This window comes from Lepisma saccharinum, chromosome 8, assembly GCF_977018435.1.
Source record: "Lepisma saccharinum chromosome 8, izLepSacc3.1, whole genome shotgun sequence".
NCBI lineage: Eukaryota > Metazoa > Arthropoda > Insecta > Zygentoma > Lepismatidae > Lepisma > Lepisma saccharinum.
In genome coordinates, this window is record NC_139236.1 from 52,876,317 (window position 1) to 52,897,371 (window position 21,055).

Sequence of the window (21,055 nt, forward strand, 5' to 3'; positions counted from 1 at the left end):
GCTGATATACAGTTGAGGTTTGTGTGTTGTACAACAGGATAATAGAGCAAATATCTTCTAGAACTGCTCTGTGACCCTCTCATTTCTTACATCATAAACATATGATTTTTCTCCTATGAGAATAACACTACATATGGTGTCATCAGGTAATGCCTCATGGAATTCACAGATAATTTTAATATTTGTTCTGTCATTCACCACAACTTGTTTCCTTTTGAAGTGTTAATTACAAACATGGGTCTCTGTGCCTTGAATTCATCTGGTGTGTAATACATGTCAGTGTTGCCAGTAGTGACCCTTTTGAAAGCCGTAAAAGCCTCATATAATTTGAGGAAATCATTCTTGGACATGTCTAAATTGTAATTTTCTCTAGGAAAGACCTCATTTCTGCCATTTTTAAGATATATGTTCTTGATGTTGCAGTTATCAAATTTACTTGAATTTTTTTCCTGATTATTGTTTCTTCCAGTCTGAAACAGTACTACTACAAAATCAGGCATGTCGTATTGAATACTGGAGAATGAATTTGTGGCATCAAATTCATAATAAGAACCAGATGCGGGCTTCTGTACACATTGATATGTATAAAATTGCAGAGGAACCTGTGGATTTTTTATTATATCTGCTTTGTATTTAAGAGCATAACTGGCCTCGTATTCAACAACTGGGATTCTTAACTCCATAGTCTGAATAATGCATTTGCCTGCATCTGGTAGGGTATTGGGCAGAGCTTCCCCTGTAGGGTTTATTGCACTGTACCTCATCAAAGCATTGTTATCATTTGCAGCTCTTCTAAATGTGATTCTTAAACCACCCTTCCACATAATATCTTTGAAATCCGAGAAGAATCCTGGCAACAGGCGCATCGGGAACAGCACTGTGTGGTTCTTAGATAATATCTTATCACCAGCCTCAAATCCACCTATTTTGTAGTATGAAGCCTCGGTTTTGGATAATTTTAATGTGGCCAAAGCTGTGGAGGTAATGCCCGGATAATCCACTCTGTTTATAACAACGCCATGCTTTCTGATCTCAATTTCAGAGAACAGATGTGGCACAAAATTGTCTACCAATCTTATATTTGAATTTGCCGGATAATCTGTACCATCGAGCTTTACAACATCAAATTTGATGTATAGATCTGCTCTGTGGGGGTGTATAAAGCCATCCCCTACATCAAGATCAACCTCAATTTCTGTGTTGGGTTGATTTAAATTTGCAAATGTCCTCCTGTTTGGGGGGAATGATTGTAGCTCATAACTCTCAATATTTTCCATTTTCTTCTTGTATGTATTTTTATTTAAATGTTAATCTCTATGATTGCAGTTGTTGTGGCTCCAGCAAAATCAACTAATTCTTCTTTTTCATTAGTGACCATCAATTCAATATAATCTATTCTGTTATGACACACAGGAAAATATAATGTTGGGGATGGATTGTAGATGATGGGCTCCATGAATTCAGAATTAGGTTTGAATGTTGCAATGATGCCGGTTTGTTTGTGAGTGCCTATGCCATTTGATTTGGTGATCATACCCTCAGCCACATTACAGTGAATATTCAGAGTCTCTATGGCTAAGAATTTGGGTATATTCATAGCAGTGTGTTTGATGCCTGGTTCAAGTTTTGTGTTGTTCTCAAAGCCTAACAGCTCTCCTATGGTACCCAGATCCACTGTTTCTGTAGCAGATACAATCTCTACTCTGTGAGTGACAGAATTTTGACTTAATACTACACCTCTGGGTAATTGAGCATTTAGAGTGGATAGATTATATTGCCCTGGAGTGATGACAATTTTTTCATCCCCTACTGCAATTGTGTTGTTGTAGTGTGTAATATTAGGGACCAAGTACATGCCATAAAATGCTCTGAGAGCTATTGTTTTGGGATACACTATGTCATCATGCAATTTGAGTTTCAATATTGAATTTTGGCTGGTGAGATGGAATACCCCCATGATGTTTCAGATACCACAAGGCTTTTTGAAAATCTTCAATTGATGGTTTATTTATTTGAGACATATAACTAAGAACAGATAAACACAAATGTCCGCAATTAACATCTTTGAAGTTTTGAACACGGGCATTATTGTAATAAAGATTAGCTGAATTTAGATATTTTATTAAATTTTCAGGTGGAACACCTCCAAATGAATCAAATACAAATGCTTCATCTTTTAAATATTTAAGATAGCAAATCCAGTGAGTGCCCTGATTTTTGTACTCATCCAAATTAACAATGCCACACTCTTTGTTGAGTGGTTGTTCTGGCAAAGAATCAGACATGTACACACCTCTAAAATGTTTGATGCCCAATGGCTTGATTAAAGCTTCAATATCTTGGTTTGTAAGCGGCTCTTGTTTTTTTTAAATTTATTCATGGCTCTCTTAACACCTTTGCCTTGTTTCTCAATGGCCAGGTTATGGCGCCTCTGCTCATCTAATTCTGCCCTATTTTTCTTGGCATCTATTACTGTTTTTGCTATTGCAGCTGATCCCCCAGCCAAGCTCCCAACAGCCCCGAGAGCAGCTAAGATGGCAGGGATGGTAAATATAAATCCCCCCACATGTGATTTTTTTCTTGATTGCTGTAATTTTTTTAATTGGGGGGTACTAAGCAACAATTTCATACCATGCCCCTTTGCAATACAAGAATTTTTTTTCTTGTGCTGCTTTTTGGTCAAAAGACTGTCAATAGTTTTAAGAGATTTGAGACCTGCATAAGGTATTTGATACATAACACCCTTGGCCTTCATTGTAGGTTTATTATATACATATTCACAACCCCCGCCCCAGTTTTTGTTTGGTGCTCATAGCTATGGTGGTTCCCAATGCTGCTATTTTTTCACTCAAAGAAGCATCTTTGTTTACAAATCTGCCAAATGCAGCCTCTTCTAATTTCTTATCTGCAACATGTCTCTTGTCAAAATCAGAATGTGTGTTGTATGCAATATCATGGTCTCTACAAGCAGCATCTAAAGGATTAACACCAGGATCCCCTCTGTTTAATCTATGATCCAATTTTGTACCGGGACCACAATATTGATAGCCTGGAATGTGTAGTTCAAATGGCAGCTTGTTTATAATGTCATTAACAAGGCCCCGACCCTCAGAAATATTCCAAAATTTAGGTGGTAGAGTATTAATAATTTTTATGAGATATCCAATCCCCTTAGTGTCATTCACTATAAAATTAGACAATTTGGTGCTTATCATGTCCATAATTCCAACCTTTTCATTGTAAAAATTGTGGTTCCCAGCATTTTCCTCCCCAGCTATCACCAATAGCCTATCTACAAGTTTCCTGACATCATCAACCCACACAAATTCTTTAGGCAGGGTGTTGTATTGTTTGATTCCACTGCCAGTCTTGATTTGTGACCATATGGGCTTGATTAAATTGTTGTATTTTGCCCCACTGCTCGACTTAACCCTTTTTTGTGTGGGATCATTGTTCTGGTATAGAGCATCTGATTGTATTAATATTTCTTTGTAATCTTCATAATCCTGATCTGTATAGCTGCCAGGCCTTTTCCTAGTCATCAGTTCCCACAATCCAGGTGTTCCGAGATACTTAACAAAAGCACCTTTTTCTCCAAGTCGAGATTCTGAATATACAATTATATCATCTCCCATAAATGTTACTCTGAAATTGCCAATTCTATGTATGATGCTGCCATCAAGCTCTGTGTCAGCATATAAGCCAAACACCTCATCTTTATTGTCTTTAGGTGTGGTTAAATATTTTTAGCAAGAAGACCCAATTCAATAGGATCCTGACTAGCCTCAATTCTTCTAGGAGCAATAGGACTAGGTGTATGAATACTGGACAGTGGGGTGATTGGATAATCTAATATGTTCCTTGCAGCTACAGGTACAAGCTCTGTGATCAAGTTTTGATTTTGCTCTGTAACAGTTTTGATATTTTTACCTAAATTATTAATAGCATCAATTACAGGCTGTTCTGTTTGTTTGTGTTTTTCATAAATTCCACGGTTCTCTGATTTCCATCCCTTAAATCTTTTTACAAGATAATCTCTTAACTTAAGATCATCAATGATTGGCCTTTTCATGTTTATTTATATATGTTTCAATGTCTAAAAAATTGTTGATTTTATTTCTGTATTTGCCACTATTGGGTGTTCTTGTCATATCAATTGTGACAAACCCATAACTGTCCTGGTTCCAGCACCTGCTGCAAATCTTGGAAAAATCATTGTAGCTCAGGTCCCCACCTACATATTCATCATGTATGTGTTTGAGGTTGGTATGATCCTGATGAAACACACATATAAAATTGCTGTTGTCCCGGATCAGCTGCTTGGGTATTTTTGAAAAAGTCTGTGCCAGGTAGAAACAATCTATATTTTTGTGTCGGCCCTGTGTAAAGAAATTCCTAACCTTGTTTTGATTATCCAATATAATATCATCAAACACAACAACAGAATTATCGAGACAGTCATGAAGTGGCTTAACATCTGGTTCAAAAGTGGCAATATCCAATCCATCATATAGCTTCATCAGCTGTTGATATTTTAATTGTTCCAAGCTCTTAGAAAAAATATACAAGTGCCTGTTTTTCCAGTCTAACCAGTTGGGTGCCAATAAAAAATTATCAACCATTAGTGTAGTTTTACCACAAGCAGATGGCCCAACAATAAGACACCTAATATTATCAGGTAACAATTTGCCATTTCTCTTATTCTGCTGTTCAGGTTCTGGCAGCCTTTTTATAACATCCCAGGTGTTCATATTATTATTTTGTTTGCATCGATCCAGCTGTGTTCTGGAAGTCCCAGCCATTTGACAAGTAACTTTTTGCCTTTTCTGCGGATGATTTTTTCTATGAGATATGTATCAGGTTGTTTAGTTTTGCTGAGCTCTTGTTCATAGAACCTGCCTTTGAGAATTTCTCCTCGGTGATCCTTTATTATATATGTGTTAAGGGTCCCGGGTTTAACCTGAACCACTGTAAATAATTCAGTGCTCCAGTTTCTTGTAAAGCCTCTCTTGAATAAGTGCTTATATTTGCTTATTCTTACTTGATCACCCACCCTGTATTTGGCCTTTCTTATTGTTGGCTGATATTTAGGATAATAAACAGTTCTGATCAATTTTTGCTCATCAGATGAAGTTACTTCAGAGGGTTTCATGTTGATTGTGGAATGGACAGAATTGTTATATTTATGTAGAAGTTCTGGAAGAATATTAATCCATTTATAATTACCTTGAAGTGTAAATTGTTTATACATAAGATTTTTTAAGGTTCTGTTGAATCTCTCTACAATTGAGGCTTTGAGATCACTGTAACTCGAATAATGTTGTATTGACTGGCTTTTAATAAATTGTTGAAACACTGAATTATAAAATTCTTTGCCATTATCTGTTTGCAAATAGCGCGGGGATCTTCCACTCTGATTGATAATTGTTCTGATGGCTTCTGTAACACATTTTCCAGTCTTGGATTTGAGTGGCACAGCCCAGGCAAATTTTGAAAATGTGTCTATTACAGTGAGTAGATACTTGTAGCCCTTGTTGATTTTGTCTAAGTTTTTCAAATGTCCACTTGCTATTTCAATCAAGTCGCTCTGCCATAAATCATCTATGCCCTTTGTGACTACTGGGAGTCTCTTAAAATTATGTCGGGCTTGTCTGTGTAATTCATCAACAATAATTTTTCTAGACATAATATGTAAACAAGAATATTGCAACTATAGGGTGTTCAGCAGCTGAGACTGCAGGATTTTCTAAATATAATTTGTCCCCAATATGTATTTTAAATTCCAAAGAGCCATCATCTTCAGTATAGGCTGTTTCCAATGTATTGGGATCTGTAAAATCCTCCAATTCTACACTGGTGATTTTCACTTTGTTATCAGCATTTGTTATTGATAAGGTGGGGTAGTGGTGTGCCTGTGGCTGAAGCCAATATTTGATCTTGATTGGTCTCAATGTGCCCCCAACAAAAAATTGGTAATAAAATTGTGCAGGGGACAGCATATATATTTTGCCACCTGGTGTAAATGGAGAATCATATTCTTTGTTGGGGATGCTGTACAATTCAAGAATTACTGAATGTTTTGGATTCTCGATTATGCCTGTTATTTCTTTTTCTGCTGTGAGCAATCTGCTTGTTACAGATTCAAGGTGCTCATTGATAGTCCTAACAATCTCATCGTGCCCAGGCTTGATTCTTATGTCAACAGCAAGTTTTTTGTATTGTTGCACAATTTCTTGGAGCTGGGTGGCAAAAACAGACAGAGCATTTGCTTGATTGGATTCCATGGTCCCTAGCTGTTGCTTGATATTAGCTACAATTTGTTGCAAATTTTCAACAACTGCCAATTTTGAATTTTGAGCTGTAAGATCATGGACCTGCCTTCTGATATCCTCAAACAGGGCATGCAATTCATTAATATGTTGATTTGTTGGTAGAGTGGCCACTGTCTGAGTGAGATGTTTGATCTCTGCCTGGATATTCTTGATATCTTCTGATTTCAATATCCTATTCACTGCCCTCTTAATATTTTTAAGTTCCTGTGATGTAGGAAGATTTGAGACTGTATTTTGCAAAAATTCAAGTGCCAATTTCACATTGTGTAATTCAGAAGCATCAGCCACATTTTGCATAGCATTTTGGAGCAGGGCTATATCTGCCTGAGAAGGTGTGGATTGTTGTAAAATTTCAAGTTTTGTTTGGATATCATCTATCAAGTGATGAAAATGAGACAGTTCAGATTCAGTATTGAGGTTTTCAAGCTTTGTGATTTGTTGCTGGACACTGACAAGGGTATCTACAATCCCAGGCAATCTGGATTCTAGTACATTTGCCAAATCACTTTGCACTGCTGCTATTGTACCTTCAAGATGGGTTATGGAACTTTGAATTTTTCCAAAATCTTCATATGTTTCAAGTTGCAGCTTAATATTTGCAACACTCCGAGTTATTGCATTCAAAGCATCAGAAGATGGCAAATTGTTCATAAAATTTTCAAGTGTCTCAATTTTTTCTTTAACCTCGGCTATGGCATTGTTCAGAGGGTCCAGATTAGGTATTTGGAGTGACTGAATCTGTTCCTTTAGAGTGGAAATCACTAGATCAAAATCTTCTTGTGATTTTATGCTTTTTACAATTGTTTGGAGCTGTGTCTGGACATTATTTATCTGCTCTTCCAATTGTTGTTTCAATTGCTCAGAGTTGTTAGCCTGGGTCTTAAATTTGGCTTGAAGAGCTGCTACAGCCTCTTCCAAACTTTGAAAATTATCTAATGTAGCCAAATCAGTATATTTCTGAAGCAGCAATTTGAGTTCAGAATCAATTTTAAGAAGAGGGTCCATGCATTGTGATTGCAAATTTGTAATTTCTAATTGAAGACTGGCATTGAGTGTGGTTTGTAAAGCTTGTAAATCGCTTCTTAATTTCTTGACTCTGACATCAAGCATCAGAATCTCATCACTGTGATCTTCATGTCTTGTATGGCCAAAAATATCATTAGGCATTTTGTTTAGTAGTTATTTATTATAGAGTATCTGATTCTTAATTCTATAAAAAAGGGTATAAGCTTATCATAAGATCCAGGGACCTCAATATATAAGCAGTCACCAGCAGAAACAGTATAAACAGTGCCAGAAATCATGTTTGAGTGCTTAATTCTATAAATATTTCTCCCTACTGAAATTTTAACATCACCCTCAGGGGTTGTAATAAATTGCAATTGCCCACCTACAGGTAATTGGTAATGATTTAAATTATTGTTAAATATGTACAATATTTTGCCTGTTTCATCATCAACATCTGTAAATATGCTGTTCAGGTGAATAATTAACAAGCCACTCAGTTTAGATATGATATCAGAAGAGGGTTGTGGTGTTGGCAGGTCTATAATACCTTGTTTTTTGAACCCAAATAAGTTCATAGGCATGTTTATTTATTTCAAATCATGCTCTGGAATTGGGCATTGATTGCCATTTTTCAAATCACAATAACCCCATGGTAAAGTATGAATGCCACATGATAAAATGCTTCTCTTATCATCATGTGGGTCCAGAGCCACTTTTCTTACAACATTTGAAGTCAATAAGTGATCCACACTCTGAATTCTGGATTCTGATGTTCTGATTAAACTCTGGGATTTGAGGCAATTTTTATAATCTTCAAATTGGAGCTCTTTTTCAACAGTTACTTTGCCAATACCCTTGGCCTTTTTGGCAGCAACACCACTACATGTTTTAAAACTGTACATCTTGGCACTTAACCCAGCAAATTCCACAATAACATCACCAAGTGTCTCATCTTTTAACTTGCCGGGCACCTTTTTGTTGTGGTGGTGTTGAATCTTTGTATGTTCACTGGTGTCAAAATATTTAAACAATTCAGGCTGGGACATATCTTGATAAACATCTTCTGTTTTAATATCAAGAATAAAACTATCCGTGTCCATGTACATCAATTTTATATTATCACCATAAAAAGGTTTCAAGACATCATAATACAATATTAACATATGTAATTTGGCCAAATCCAATATTGCAGCCCCTACATAAATAGGTTTATCAAACTTAATTTTTGTTTTTTTCATGTTGAAAAGTGCCATATTTTCATCATAAATTCTTCTATAATTGAAATTAGGCTTTGCAACCAATTTTTTACTCAGGCTGGGGTCAGTAATTATTTTAACATCGGTATGTTTTCTGACATTTTCAATTGTTTTGCCATATACAGAATTGACCATCAATTTAAACAAGGCCTTATCAAATTGGCTCTTTGCAGATGTTCGAAGCTCCGTGTTTGTATTAATATATGGTTTCAACCATTCTGAGTGCCTGAACCTTAAGACTTTGCCAAGTTTGGTCACTTGAACACCATGTTTCATCAGGAACTGGAGGTTTTTGTAATATATGACATAGCCTTGTTTTGGCTCCAGTGTCATCATGAGCTTCTTCTGTTTAGAGCCAGGTGAGCATTGAACCTCAGGAATTGGGGGCAGATCAGAAAATTTATTGTGCAAATCATCAGGAATTGTCAGATCAACCTCTAAGAAGAGGCCATAGTCACTGTCATCAAAGTCCTGAAGATCCTCAATATTGAAATCTTCGACCCATTCAAGCCCTGCATATGGCAGTTTTTGCATCATGGCATGACCATAGAGGCTGTTGGCATCTACATACAGTATATAATTTGATGGCCGTGCTGGATTATAACCACGAATATATTTGTTATTTGCTCTGGCATATCTCTGGGAACATTGCACCATGCCTCCTCTTATATCTTGCTCCATAAACAGATACATATTTTGATCCTGGATCAGATCCAATTGCTTTTTAGTGTTGAAAAACATTGCAGCCCATGCTAGGCCCGGGGCACTGAAAAAATACACTGGGTCCAGTCCATAATTTTGCATAGAAGATTTTCTGAATGCCTGCATTATATCTGCTAAGAGGGTCACATCAAGTTTCAAATATGCCTTGTGATAATCACCAAATGTCTGGCATTTTAAATTGTTAAACATCAATTGGGCATGGTGATAATCTTCATCAGTGATTCCAGATCCTCTGATTTTGCTGTAAAACTCATGTTGTGGTGGCAGGGAACACTCATCAAATTTAGAAAAATCTGTAACATAATCATATGGATATACACCCTTCCGCCTAATTAATTTCAGGTCCTGATTTGGAAACAAGGCACATGTGATTTTGAATTGATCATCATATAATTGAGTGGCCAGTGTAGCCAGGCTAGCAGATAAAATTCTGTAAGAATCAAGAAATCTTATGTGAATAGGAACACCATTAACTTTAATTATTTTGCTAATAGCAATATATTTCTCATCATTTTCAGCTAAAATATTTAAATTCTGCTTCTCAAACCCCTCATATCTGATCAAATGATGGAAATCATAATTGGATGCTCCATGGCAAAATATGGGGACAAATCTTGGTCTCTTGATCTTAATATTACAGCTATTACACAGTGCCTGTTTATATCGACCATCTGTATGAGAATGGTGTTTCACCTTGATATTTGTATCTGAAAATTCAGAATCACATACCGGGCATTTTTCTGCATTGTTGAAATCTTCAATCTGTTTCTCTGTTAAAGGCAACATGGGTTTTGATTTTAATAAAATGTTAGATGCTATGTCACGGCACTCATTTTCTATTCTATGTGCAAATATTTTGATGGCATCTGGTCCCAAGTTTGAATATTCTTTACTAACAACACCATCCTGTACAACCACATAACAAAAGCTGGAAGGTTCATGTAGCTGGTATGGTGTAATTGAAGATTCTTCAGGATCTGGATTGCAGGATGCAAGAGATTTGAGGATTGATTCAAAATCACAGACAATATATGCTGGGTGTTCCAACAAGGCTTCAAACTTTTTGAATTTTGCTTTTTCACTTGGATTAGGCATCACCATATGAACAGGTTTATGATTGCCACAGTATTTCAGATGCTCAATTAACTTGTTTTTTGCAATTTCTGCATTTTTTTCCTGAACCCTATTCACCATTTTTTGACCATCAAGTACAGTTAAACATCTTCTGCACAACTTAAATATTCTATTAGATTTGTCTAGTTGTGTTCTCACTAAAGCTTCAAGATTATGTATCAGAGTGTAATGGTGTGTGCCATCCCCTTCAATTAAGAGCAAATCAATCGGAACAGCAGATTCATCATCAATTGTACTGATTCTGAGAGGTTCTATCGGGCAATTGCCAGTGGAACAAATAAATACATTAATAGATAATTGTTTGCCATTAATATCCCGGGCCTTTTTTTTCAAATTTATCAATATTCTGAACAGACATTGGATATTCTAAACCCTCCATTGCTTCATCAAAATCATGTTCATGTTGTTTGTAATAATTTATTCGCTCAGAATGCCTTGAAACTGGAAACAAAGCAGCTAATATACACCACAAAAAGCATTTCTGGTCGGTATTTTCTATATTAACCACGGCTCTTCTGTTTTTAATATTATCAGGTAATGGCAAATATGTAGATCCTTGTAATGGGCTGAATTCAGAAATATTAACATATAACTTGTGTGGAGAACCGCATAGGCTCCATCCAGACTCTTTTGCTGCAAATTCAGAGTGTTTAATATTTAATTGATCTATCAACCTGCTTATTATTGTGTCTGAATTTGCATTTGAATATACCGGTACAGTTTCTGTTTTGTGGGGCTGTGTAAATTTTGTGCCATTTGGCTTCTTATATTGTGTATACAATTTGAGGGACAGCTTATAAGAGCCATTTTGTGCATTTAGAATTGCCTGCAGATCAGGATTTACACTGTTCAAAAAATTCTGAATACCACATCTTGGCTCTGATACAAACCGATAATCTCTTAGTTGGGCATTAAAACTGCTATGGATGGGTGCATAGCGTGGCTGCTTTGCAGGTCCAGCATTAACAGGTGCTTCATGCTTCCTTTTCAGACCAGATGTGGATGGTTGTGGGGGCAATGTTGATGACTGTGCATAAGAATTACACTTATGCCATTTGTAATATGCCTTGCTTAATATTTTATGGCATCTTGGACACATTTTTGTGGCCTTTCTCCATTTCTTACGGTCACAAATAAACCGGTGCCTAGCCCAATTAGAACTAGATATATTTTTATTACACTGATTGCAATATTTTTGTTTTGGCATTTTTTCTTGTTGTTTATTATATAAGATTTTCTGGGCTTCAATTCAAAACTTTATACTTAATAAAAATATCAGTTGGGTTCAGCAGTTAGTGGCTGAGCTGGTGCTTTTATACCCAAACAACAGCAGTAACTAGGTTTTGGTGATAGTTTTGCTGATGTACAACACACTTCACCAGGTTTAAAACCTCATCTCTATATCAACTAAATACAATTCAAAATTGGATTTTGAACTGTGCAATAAATATTCTGTAAGTCTCACTTGTGTTTATATTAACAGAACAAAACAAAACCAGAATTGTATTCAGGATTGCATGTTTTCATACAAAAAAGCCATATTTTTGACAAGTTTATAAACAACATTCACACAGATATAGCTTTTACACACATGGCCGAATCTGTCTGAGGGGGGGGGATTCAAGATTCTTGGGATTTTGACAGAAAAAACACACTATAAACAATAAGATGATATGGGAACTTGGCATAATTTTAAGTATAGGCAAATCTATCTGAGAGGCTTCACCTTTTTCTACACTTGAATTCAGAATTTCTTAAAAATCAGAGCATATCACACCTGAAAAATTGGAATATAAACCCCTCTTGCCATTGTTTTAAGTATAAACAAATCTATCTGAGAGGCTTCTTCTTTTTCTACACTAAAATTCAGAATTTCTTAAAAATCAGAGCATATCACACCTGAAGAATTAGGGTATAAGCCCCTCTTGCCATTGTTTTAAGTGTAAGCAAATCTATCTGAGAGGCTTCACCTTTTCTACACTTGAAATTCAGAATTTCTTAAAATTCAGAGCATATCACACCTGAAGAATTGGGGTATAGGCCCCTCTTGGCATTGTTTTAAGTGTAAGCAAATCGGATTATTCAATTATTTGAGCTCTTCTTTTCTACACTTGTAAGTGGTCCTTGTTATAGCATTAACCCCACTACTGCCGTTTTTTAAATTCCGCCGCTGCAGCGCTGCGGTCGGTGTCCCGTGCAAATTGTCACGGGCGATGAAACATGGTTGGCCTACGTTACACTCGAAACAAAACAACAATCCATGGAATGGCGTCATTCAACATCGCCCACGAAAGTGAAGTTTAAGCAGACAATTTCAGTCCGGAAAATCATGTGTACCGTGTTTTGGAACAGGAAGGGGGTGTTGCTTGTTGATTTTTTGCCTCGTGGTGACACAATAAATTCCGAAACATATTGTGAGACTTTAAAAAAACTGCGCCGTGCCATTCAAACCAAAGGCGCGACATGCTGAGTAAAGGGATCGTTTTGCTGCATGACAATGCCCGTCCACATGCGGCCAATCGAACTCAAGATCTCATCGCATCATTTGGCTGGGAACAATTTGATCATCCTCCATACAGCCCCGATCTAGCGCCCAGTGACTACTACGTGTTTCTGCAACTGAAGAAGCATCTCGGAGGTCAGCGCCACGATGACGACGTTAGCCTCAAAACGGCCGTGTTGCAGTGGCTGTCAACTCAGGCGGCAAACTTCTATGACGACGGAATACAAAAGCTTATTGTTCGATATGATAAGTGCCTTAATATTGGTGGCAATTATGTGGAAAAGTAGATAAAAGTGTGGTCTTTCATGTAGCAATAAAATTGTTACAAAAACTTTACTTGTTTTTGTACATGTCAAAACGGTACTTACTTAAAAAGTACGCCTCGTATTACACATTGCAAACAGTACACAAATGTAACGGGAACATTATAACATGTTATTGTGACACACGAGAAGGTTGACGAACAAACTATCTTCTTATACGAGTACTGAGTTCACAACACTTATCGTGCTGTGGTTGAGTATAGCACGCTAGCAGACAGCCTTCCTGAGCTGAGATCTTACCTCCTCCGTACGAAAAGAGGGGCATGACGGGGGTGTATTCATGCCCCTCCTCTATCGCGGTGCGCAACCTGTATGGCGCTTTATCTATCATTTGCGCCACTTATATGATTCTTGATCTTTCATTGCGCCACCTGCATGACGCTTTATCTTTCGTTGCGCCACATGTATGACTCTGTATCTTTCTTTCCGCCATCTGTATGACTCTTTATATTCCTTTGCGCCACCTGATGTATGACTCCTGATCTTTTTTGCGCACTTGTATGACTCTTGATCTTTCTTTGCGCCAAATATATGGCGCTTTATCTTTCGTTGCGCCACATGTATGACTATATCTTTCTTTGTGCCACCTGTATGAATCTGTATCTTTCTTTTCGCCACCTGTATGACTCCTGATCTTTACTTGCGCACTTGAATGACTATTGATCTTTCTTTGCGCCATCTGTATGACGCTTTATCTTTCTTTGCACCACCTGTATGGCTCTTGATCTTCCTTCGTGCCACCTGTATGACTCTTTATCTTTATTTGTGCCACATGTATGACTCTTGATCTTTCTTTGCACACATGTATGACTCTTAATCTTTCTTTGTGTCACATGCAAGACCCTTGATCTTTCTTTGTGCCACCTGTATGACTCTTGGTCTTTCTTTGTGCCACCTGTATGACTCTTGATCTTTCTTTGTGCCACCTGTATGACTCTTGATCTTTCTTTGTGCCACCTGTATGACTTTATTTTTTGCATCACTTCCATGACTCTTGATCTTTCTTTGTGCCACCTAATTGACTCTTGATCTATCTTTGTGTCACCTGTATGACTCTTGATCTTTCTTTGTGTCACCAGTATGACTCTTGATATTTCTTTGTGCCACCTATATGACTCTTGATCTTTCTTTGTGCAACCTGTATGACTCTTGATCTTTCTTTATGCCACCTTTATGACTCTTGATCTTTCTTTGTGCCACCTGTATAACTCTTGATCTTTCTTTGTGCCACCTGTATGACTTTATTTTTTGCATCATTTCCATGATTCTTGATCTTTCTTTGTGTCACATGCATGACTCTTGATCTTTCTTTATGCCACCTGTATGACTGTTGATCTTTCTTTGTGCCGCCTGTATGACTCTTGATCTTTCTTTGCGCCACCTGTATGATTCCTGATCTTTCTTTGCGCCACCTGTATGACTCTTGGTCTTTCTTTGTGCCACCTGTATGACTCTTGATCTTTCTTTGTGCCACCTGTATGACTCTTGATCTTTCTTTGTGCCACCTGTATGACTTTATTTTTTGCATCACTTCCATGACTCTTGATCTTTCTTTGTGCCACCTAATTGACTCTTGATCTATCTTTGTGTCACCTGTATGACTCTTGATCTTTCTTTGTGCCACCTGTATGACTCTTGATCTTTCTTTGTGCCACCTGTATGACTCTTGATCTTTCTTTGTGCCACCTGTATGACTTTATTTTTTGCATCACTTCGATGACTCTTGATCTTTCTTTGTGCCACCTAATTGACTCTTGATCTATCTTTGTGTCACCTGTATGACTCTTGATATTTCTTTGTGTCACCAGTATGACTCTTGATATTTCTTTGTGCCACCTATATGACTCTTGATCTTTCTTTGTGCAACCTGTATGACTCTTGATCTTTCTTTATGCCACCTTTATGACTCTTGATCTTTCTTTGTGCCACCTGTATAACTCTTGATCTTTCTTTGTGCCACCTGTATGACTTTATTTTTTGCATCATTTCCATGATTCTTGATCTTTCTTTGTGTCACATGCATGACTCTTGATCTTTCTTTATGCCACCTGTATGACTGTTGATCTTTCTTTGTGCCGCCTGTATGACTCTTGATCTTTCTTTGCGCCACCTGTATGATTCCTGATCTTTCTTTGCGCCACCTGTATGACTCTTGATCTTTCTTTGCACACATGTATGACTCTTAATCTTTCTTTGTGTCACATGCATGACTCTTGATCTTTCTTTGTGCCACCTGTATGACTGTTGATCTTTCTTTGTGCCACCTGTATGACTCTTGATCTTTCTTTGTGCCACCTGTATGACTGTTGATCTTTCTTTGTGCCACCTGTATGACTCTTGATCTTTCTTTGTGCCACCTAATTGACTCTTGATCTATCTTTGTGTCACCAGTATGACTGTTGATCTTTCTTTGTGCCACCTATATGACTCTTGATCTTTCTTTGTGCAACCTGTATGACGCTATAGAGTCTATGTTTCTTTGCGTTACCGCTATTTATCAAATAGGAAAATAACTTTTTCTCAGAAATCACGTTGTTTTTGTTTACATTAACTTCGTTCTTTCAGTGGCTGGAGAATAGAGAGGTAGGAAAGCACCACGAAATAAGTAAAAGCTCATAAAGAAAAAAAATAACATGTCTGCTGGAAAAGAAAGGAAGACTCCATCATGTTTTCGTTTTCTCGAAAGATGCGTAGAACATGTGCGCGTGACGAAGACGTGGGGTGGAAGGAAGGTAATTTTCTCAATAGATCTCTTTTATCTGGCTTCTTTTGAAAACAGATTACGCTTTTCATCTCTCGTTTGTCTCGTCTTTCCCAAAACAGAATTGGCTTCTGATCTCGTAAACTCGAACTGCCACCCCATTTCTCTCCTTTGATGCTGCTTTGGAACAGCTGCAGACTTTTGACAAACTTCGAATTACCGAGAGGAAAATATATTGCAAAAAAGGAAACTTTGTTCATAGATTGGATAAAGCGAGTAAAATGTACGGACGTCGACTTTTTTATTCAGACTTAAATGTGATCTCGTTTAGCATTTGCCAACGTACTATAGCAGAATATCACAAATATGGAACGTTGGAGTGCATAGATATCGTTTTTCGTCTCGTTCGTCCTCGAGTTTTGATGCATTCACTGCAGACAAAGTGGCCGACTAGAAAGTTCTGATGAACATCCCAATTCCCTTTTGAGGGAACGACAAAGAAAACGTGAAATGAAAAATACAATATTCTATCTTCTATCGTACTTATTATCATCCATCGCGGATTCACGATATATAACAACTTACTATTCTGAAAGGAAAGTCATAATTAACTACTGTTATGTACTTTCTGACTGACTCAATTATTGTTTTAGTCCACTTTATTCACGAATAGGTCAATCGGGACTGAACCTGTAGTTTTAAAGTGGGTCCGAACCACTGTGCAATGTGGCTACACCGAGTATCGATCCCAGAACCCTTTTATTACAATATGACGAAGTTGCTACTGCGGGATGGGGGAGGGTCTGTTATATCCTTTCTGGATTCATAGTTATCCTAGATATTCCTAAAATTTCTCGCTAGCACGCAATCTTAATCGGTTCTATCATATATTCAATCACTACGTTTCTAGGAAAGGCCTCTTCTCTCGTCTTGTGGTGAAAAAAATGTATTTTGCCAGATACTACGCCTATTCACTACACGCATATATCATTATGTATATTTTCTGTAGAAGAGGCGCGGGTGAATTTGCTTGAATTCCATTTCTCCTTTGCGTGTGGATTCCTGGTGTAGGCACAGAGTGGTTCGGATCCCACTTTAAACTGTAGGTCCAGTCTCAATTAACCTATCTGTGCATAAAAAAATAAAGTACCAGACCACTCCTCCAATTATCTTGCTGCTATAAATGTACGATAGTTATCGTGGTCACAAAACAGGTGACATTCCAATCTTGGAAAATATGACAAAGATTTTTATCTCCCAGTATAATCGGTTAGGTTGAGCAAGCACTCGTTGCTTATTCTTTGAAGTAACTGCTTGCTCGGTAACAGTCTAATTTGTTCATGAGAATAGGAAACAAAGTCTCAATTGTTGTGCACAAAACCGAACTAACTTCCTCTGCACATAACAAACGCTCTCAATCCCAAAAAGCTTTCACCTGACTTCCGAAATTTCCTTTCAAGCCCTCACTCGCACGCAAAGGCTTCTTTTGTGTGGATAATTTAAGTTTCCCCTTTCAAAGCTTCGGAGTTACTGTTACAAAGGCGAAGCCTATTCAAACGACTTGCACTTCTACATACCTCTACGAACCCAAAGGTTCTTCCAACTTCATCTCACGACAAGAATGATAAGCTTCCTAAGGTGGCTTTGACAGCACCACATTGTCTAAAACAGTGGTTCTCAACCTACGTGACACCGCGGCCCGGCATTATTTTTTTTTAAGTCAGTGCCCCGATCACAATACTACTCGTACATACCTTTCTAATTTTTAAATTTATACAATTAATGTGTACCCGTGAAATTAAATATTAATAAATAAATTATAGCGTAATTATAAAGAGTAATAATTCGATTATAGGCTTGTTGACAAATACAAAATTAGGTTTAATTTACTAGCTGTTAACCACTGGATATAATGAAATATTGTATATTCCACACAAAACCATTAATTTAATTTGCTAAGTCTGATTCTCGTTGGCATGTTGCATTTTAAACACCGAAAAATTCCAATCAATCAGAATATTTTCACTATCGTAGTTGTTAATGAAAACTCCTGTGCAAACTAAAATGAGGTTTGTCTATTATAGTGTCAGTTATGCGTACTCATGGTAATGATTATTTTGATTCTTTTGTATTATTGAAGTGTTAAAATATATTTTTAATTTTAGAAGAACCTCTCGCGGGCCGGTATAATCGATGACAGGATCCGGTACCGGACCGCGATCCGCAGTTGAGAAACACTGGTCTAGAACACACGACTGTGGTCATGGGGGGCTGCCCCCTGGGAAATGAGTGGTGAAAAATTTCAGTGAAAATACTGGTTACGCCCAGGACTGTGGTCTGCGGTTGGTGGACCTGCACATTAAAGTGGGATCCGAACCACTGGATTCTGTTACTCTTCCGGTGATAGAACCTGGGGCCCTTGGATACAAGGTGACTACACTACACCTCCAAATTTCGTGAATAAGATTTCTAAGATTTATTCTTGATTAAGGTGAGCTAATTTGTAACAAAATATGACTGATTGATTTGCTTTATTTTACTTCGCTTTTCTGCCACTTTTGGCTAATTGCGAAGATGAGGATGAATAGTGTGATAAGATGAAATGGTTGAAGGGGCAATCACAAACACACACGGACGGCACAACACGAGCGCCACGGAGGACAATACTGGCTGTGAGTCCAGAAGCCTGATGCTCGGTAGTGTGCAAAATGCAATCCAGGGTGTTCTACTTGGAAGGAAGGTTGACATTTTAGTGTCAACGGGAGAGTGTGCGAGTGTAATGAGCACGCTGTAAATTACTGAATTCATGACTATGTATGAGAATATTCTCAAAGCTGTAAAAGCGAACGTTCACTTACCTTTTGCAAAACGCGCTGCTTTAGCGAAAGACACGAACGTCAAATTACCCTGCGACGTCAGTGCCACCTTGTGATACCATGGCGCAACACGAATTCGTTTGTTTTCCGCCGCTGCCGCCAGATGGGGGAAGGCGTCCGCGAGATCATTCGATATGTTATGGAAGTAGATGAAAGGACTGTTGTACATTAATTGGGTTCCTGCAATAGAATTACAAATGTAATTACTACATATGTACACGCGAGGACGAATACGAGCTGTAATGTAAAATATGACGAGAAGTTAAGAAGACGATTCAACAACGAACGTTTCTATAGGGTGGTGCAGAAGTCGCAGGCAATAAAATTTTGTGTTTTTCAGTAACATTAGCGAGTGATACAAGTTATGGTCTGGGGGCGGCGCAAACGGAGGGGGCAATATGAGACATGACCTACTCTGTCAAATCGTAATAGGCAAATTAAATGAAAGTTTATAGAAAGTACGAATCCATGATATTTGGTTTCGGAGTGCGCTCGACCGCCGTCTGAATCATGGAGAACTGTAGTATAATAGTATTTTTCCGATTTCCAATTAACACATTATACTGTAAATTAGTTTATAATTTTTAATTATTACTATAGCCTATCATGTTGTAAAATGTAATCCAACCTATAATTTAACACATTTTCACTGCAACACTAAAAATTTGCACAATTTCCTTTTGCTCCAATATTTGAACTTCCTATTATTGATTAATAAACCCTTGTTTGGATCACCTACTAACAATGTGCACATCGTGCATTTTATTAAAAATATGAAGCGTGACGCAGAGTCAATCTCACAATGCAGTTTGAAGAAAAGAAATCACCATAGGGTTAGGAACTTTTTGCCCCGCCAAAATTCCTCAAGAAGTCAACATTGTACATAAAAAAAATATTGCTGTCAATCTTGCCTCCCAATATTTACATAAAGTTGTAGCCTCTGGTCAGAACAACGATATAAAAATACAGATACATACCGGTACACAGAATTTATGGAAGGCATTACTATGAACTGAAAAATCTAAATGTGAATACATATACATACATATACAGGGTGTCATTTTAATGGCGCCCACGGTCCACACATTCGTATAGAGGACATCAAAACAAACAACTTTTCTCAGTAACATTTTTCTCGTTGGTGCATCATTTCGGCGCTACAGCAGTTCAAAAAAGACCGTTTTGCCGCCTGGATGCTGGCAACCCAACACAACATTTGATCGTATCTGTGATGTCATTTACTGCGGAGAAACAGCGCACGGCAGGGTTGCAAGGAACACACAAGTTTTGTGAAAATTGACAAACTACCAACCACATGATTAAGTGTAAAACGAAGCGAGAAACGCGTCCAGTAGACCGAACATCATAGCCTACCAGCCAGAAGGTCAGCAGTCATCTCAGGGGAAGGGGGAAGTGAACCAACGATATGAGAAATGATAAAAACGTATTCAAAATGAAGTGTCAATATCGGATTTTGTCTCAGCCTACATGTCAAATATCAACAAAAATACATTTTATTGGACTTACAGCTTACATGTGGCTGTTTACGCCCAGTTACATATCAAATATTTGCAAATCTCGTTGCAAGGTTGATATCTACAGGATTGTGTCCAGATGCCTTGTGGTGCTTTTGTGCTGATAACGGAAGTATCCGAGGTTCACGTTGTTACATTACGGCTAAAAGACGTACAACTACAGTAACAATCTAATTATGAATCAGTAGCGAATATACTGTCCTGTTCACAGTTGCAAACTATTACATTACATGTGTATCCGGTGCATAGATAAACACAGTCGTCGGAGAGCTTGTATTACTACTACTTATATCCCTGTTATTTCAACCATTTTTGCCACTTGCCTCATAATGCCCTGAATATACATTATATTATGTGTTGCTTACCTTTGGAATTTTGAGTTCTTTAATTTCTATGTTGTCATCTGTTCAATGCGTCACAGACAACTAGTATCAGAAGGACGAAGTGGATAGACTAAATTGTAGATACCAACTTGGTAACTAGATTTGCAAATATTTGACATGTAAGCTGAGACAAAATTCGATATGACTACTTCCTCTTGAATTCTATTTTCTTTATACTAGTTTTCGTGTCGTTTGTTTACTTCCTGTTAGGTTAAAGAACGTGCTTTCTCGTTTTCTTTCACAGTACATAATGTGGCTGATTGTAGCTATGTCATTTTTCA

General features: G+C 37.5%; 1 protein-coding gene across 2 annotated transcripts in view; it reads right to left on the bottom strand.

Annotated features, from left to right (window-relative positions):
• DNaseII (deoxyribonuclease II) overlaps positions 1 to 21,055 on the bottom strand; it is a 70,828-nt gene that overhangs the window by 24,868 nt on the left and 24,905 nt on the right. Inside the window, exon 4 of one of the 2 annotated variants that reach the window (XM_083127470.1) lies at positions 18,839 to 19,036. The exons of the other annotated variant lie outside the window; for it this stretch is intronic. Coding sequence (XP_082983596.1) covers positions 18,839 to 19,036 — 198 coding nt within the window. The remainder of the gene's footprint in view (positions 1 to 18,838; positions 19,037 to 21,055) is intronic. 2 annotated transcript variants of the gene reach the window in all.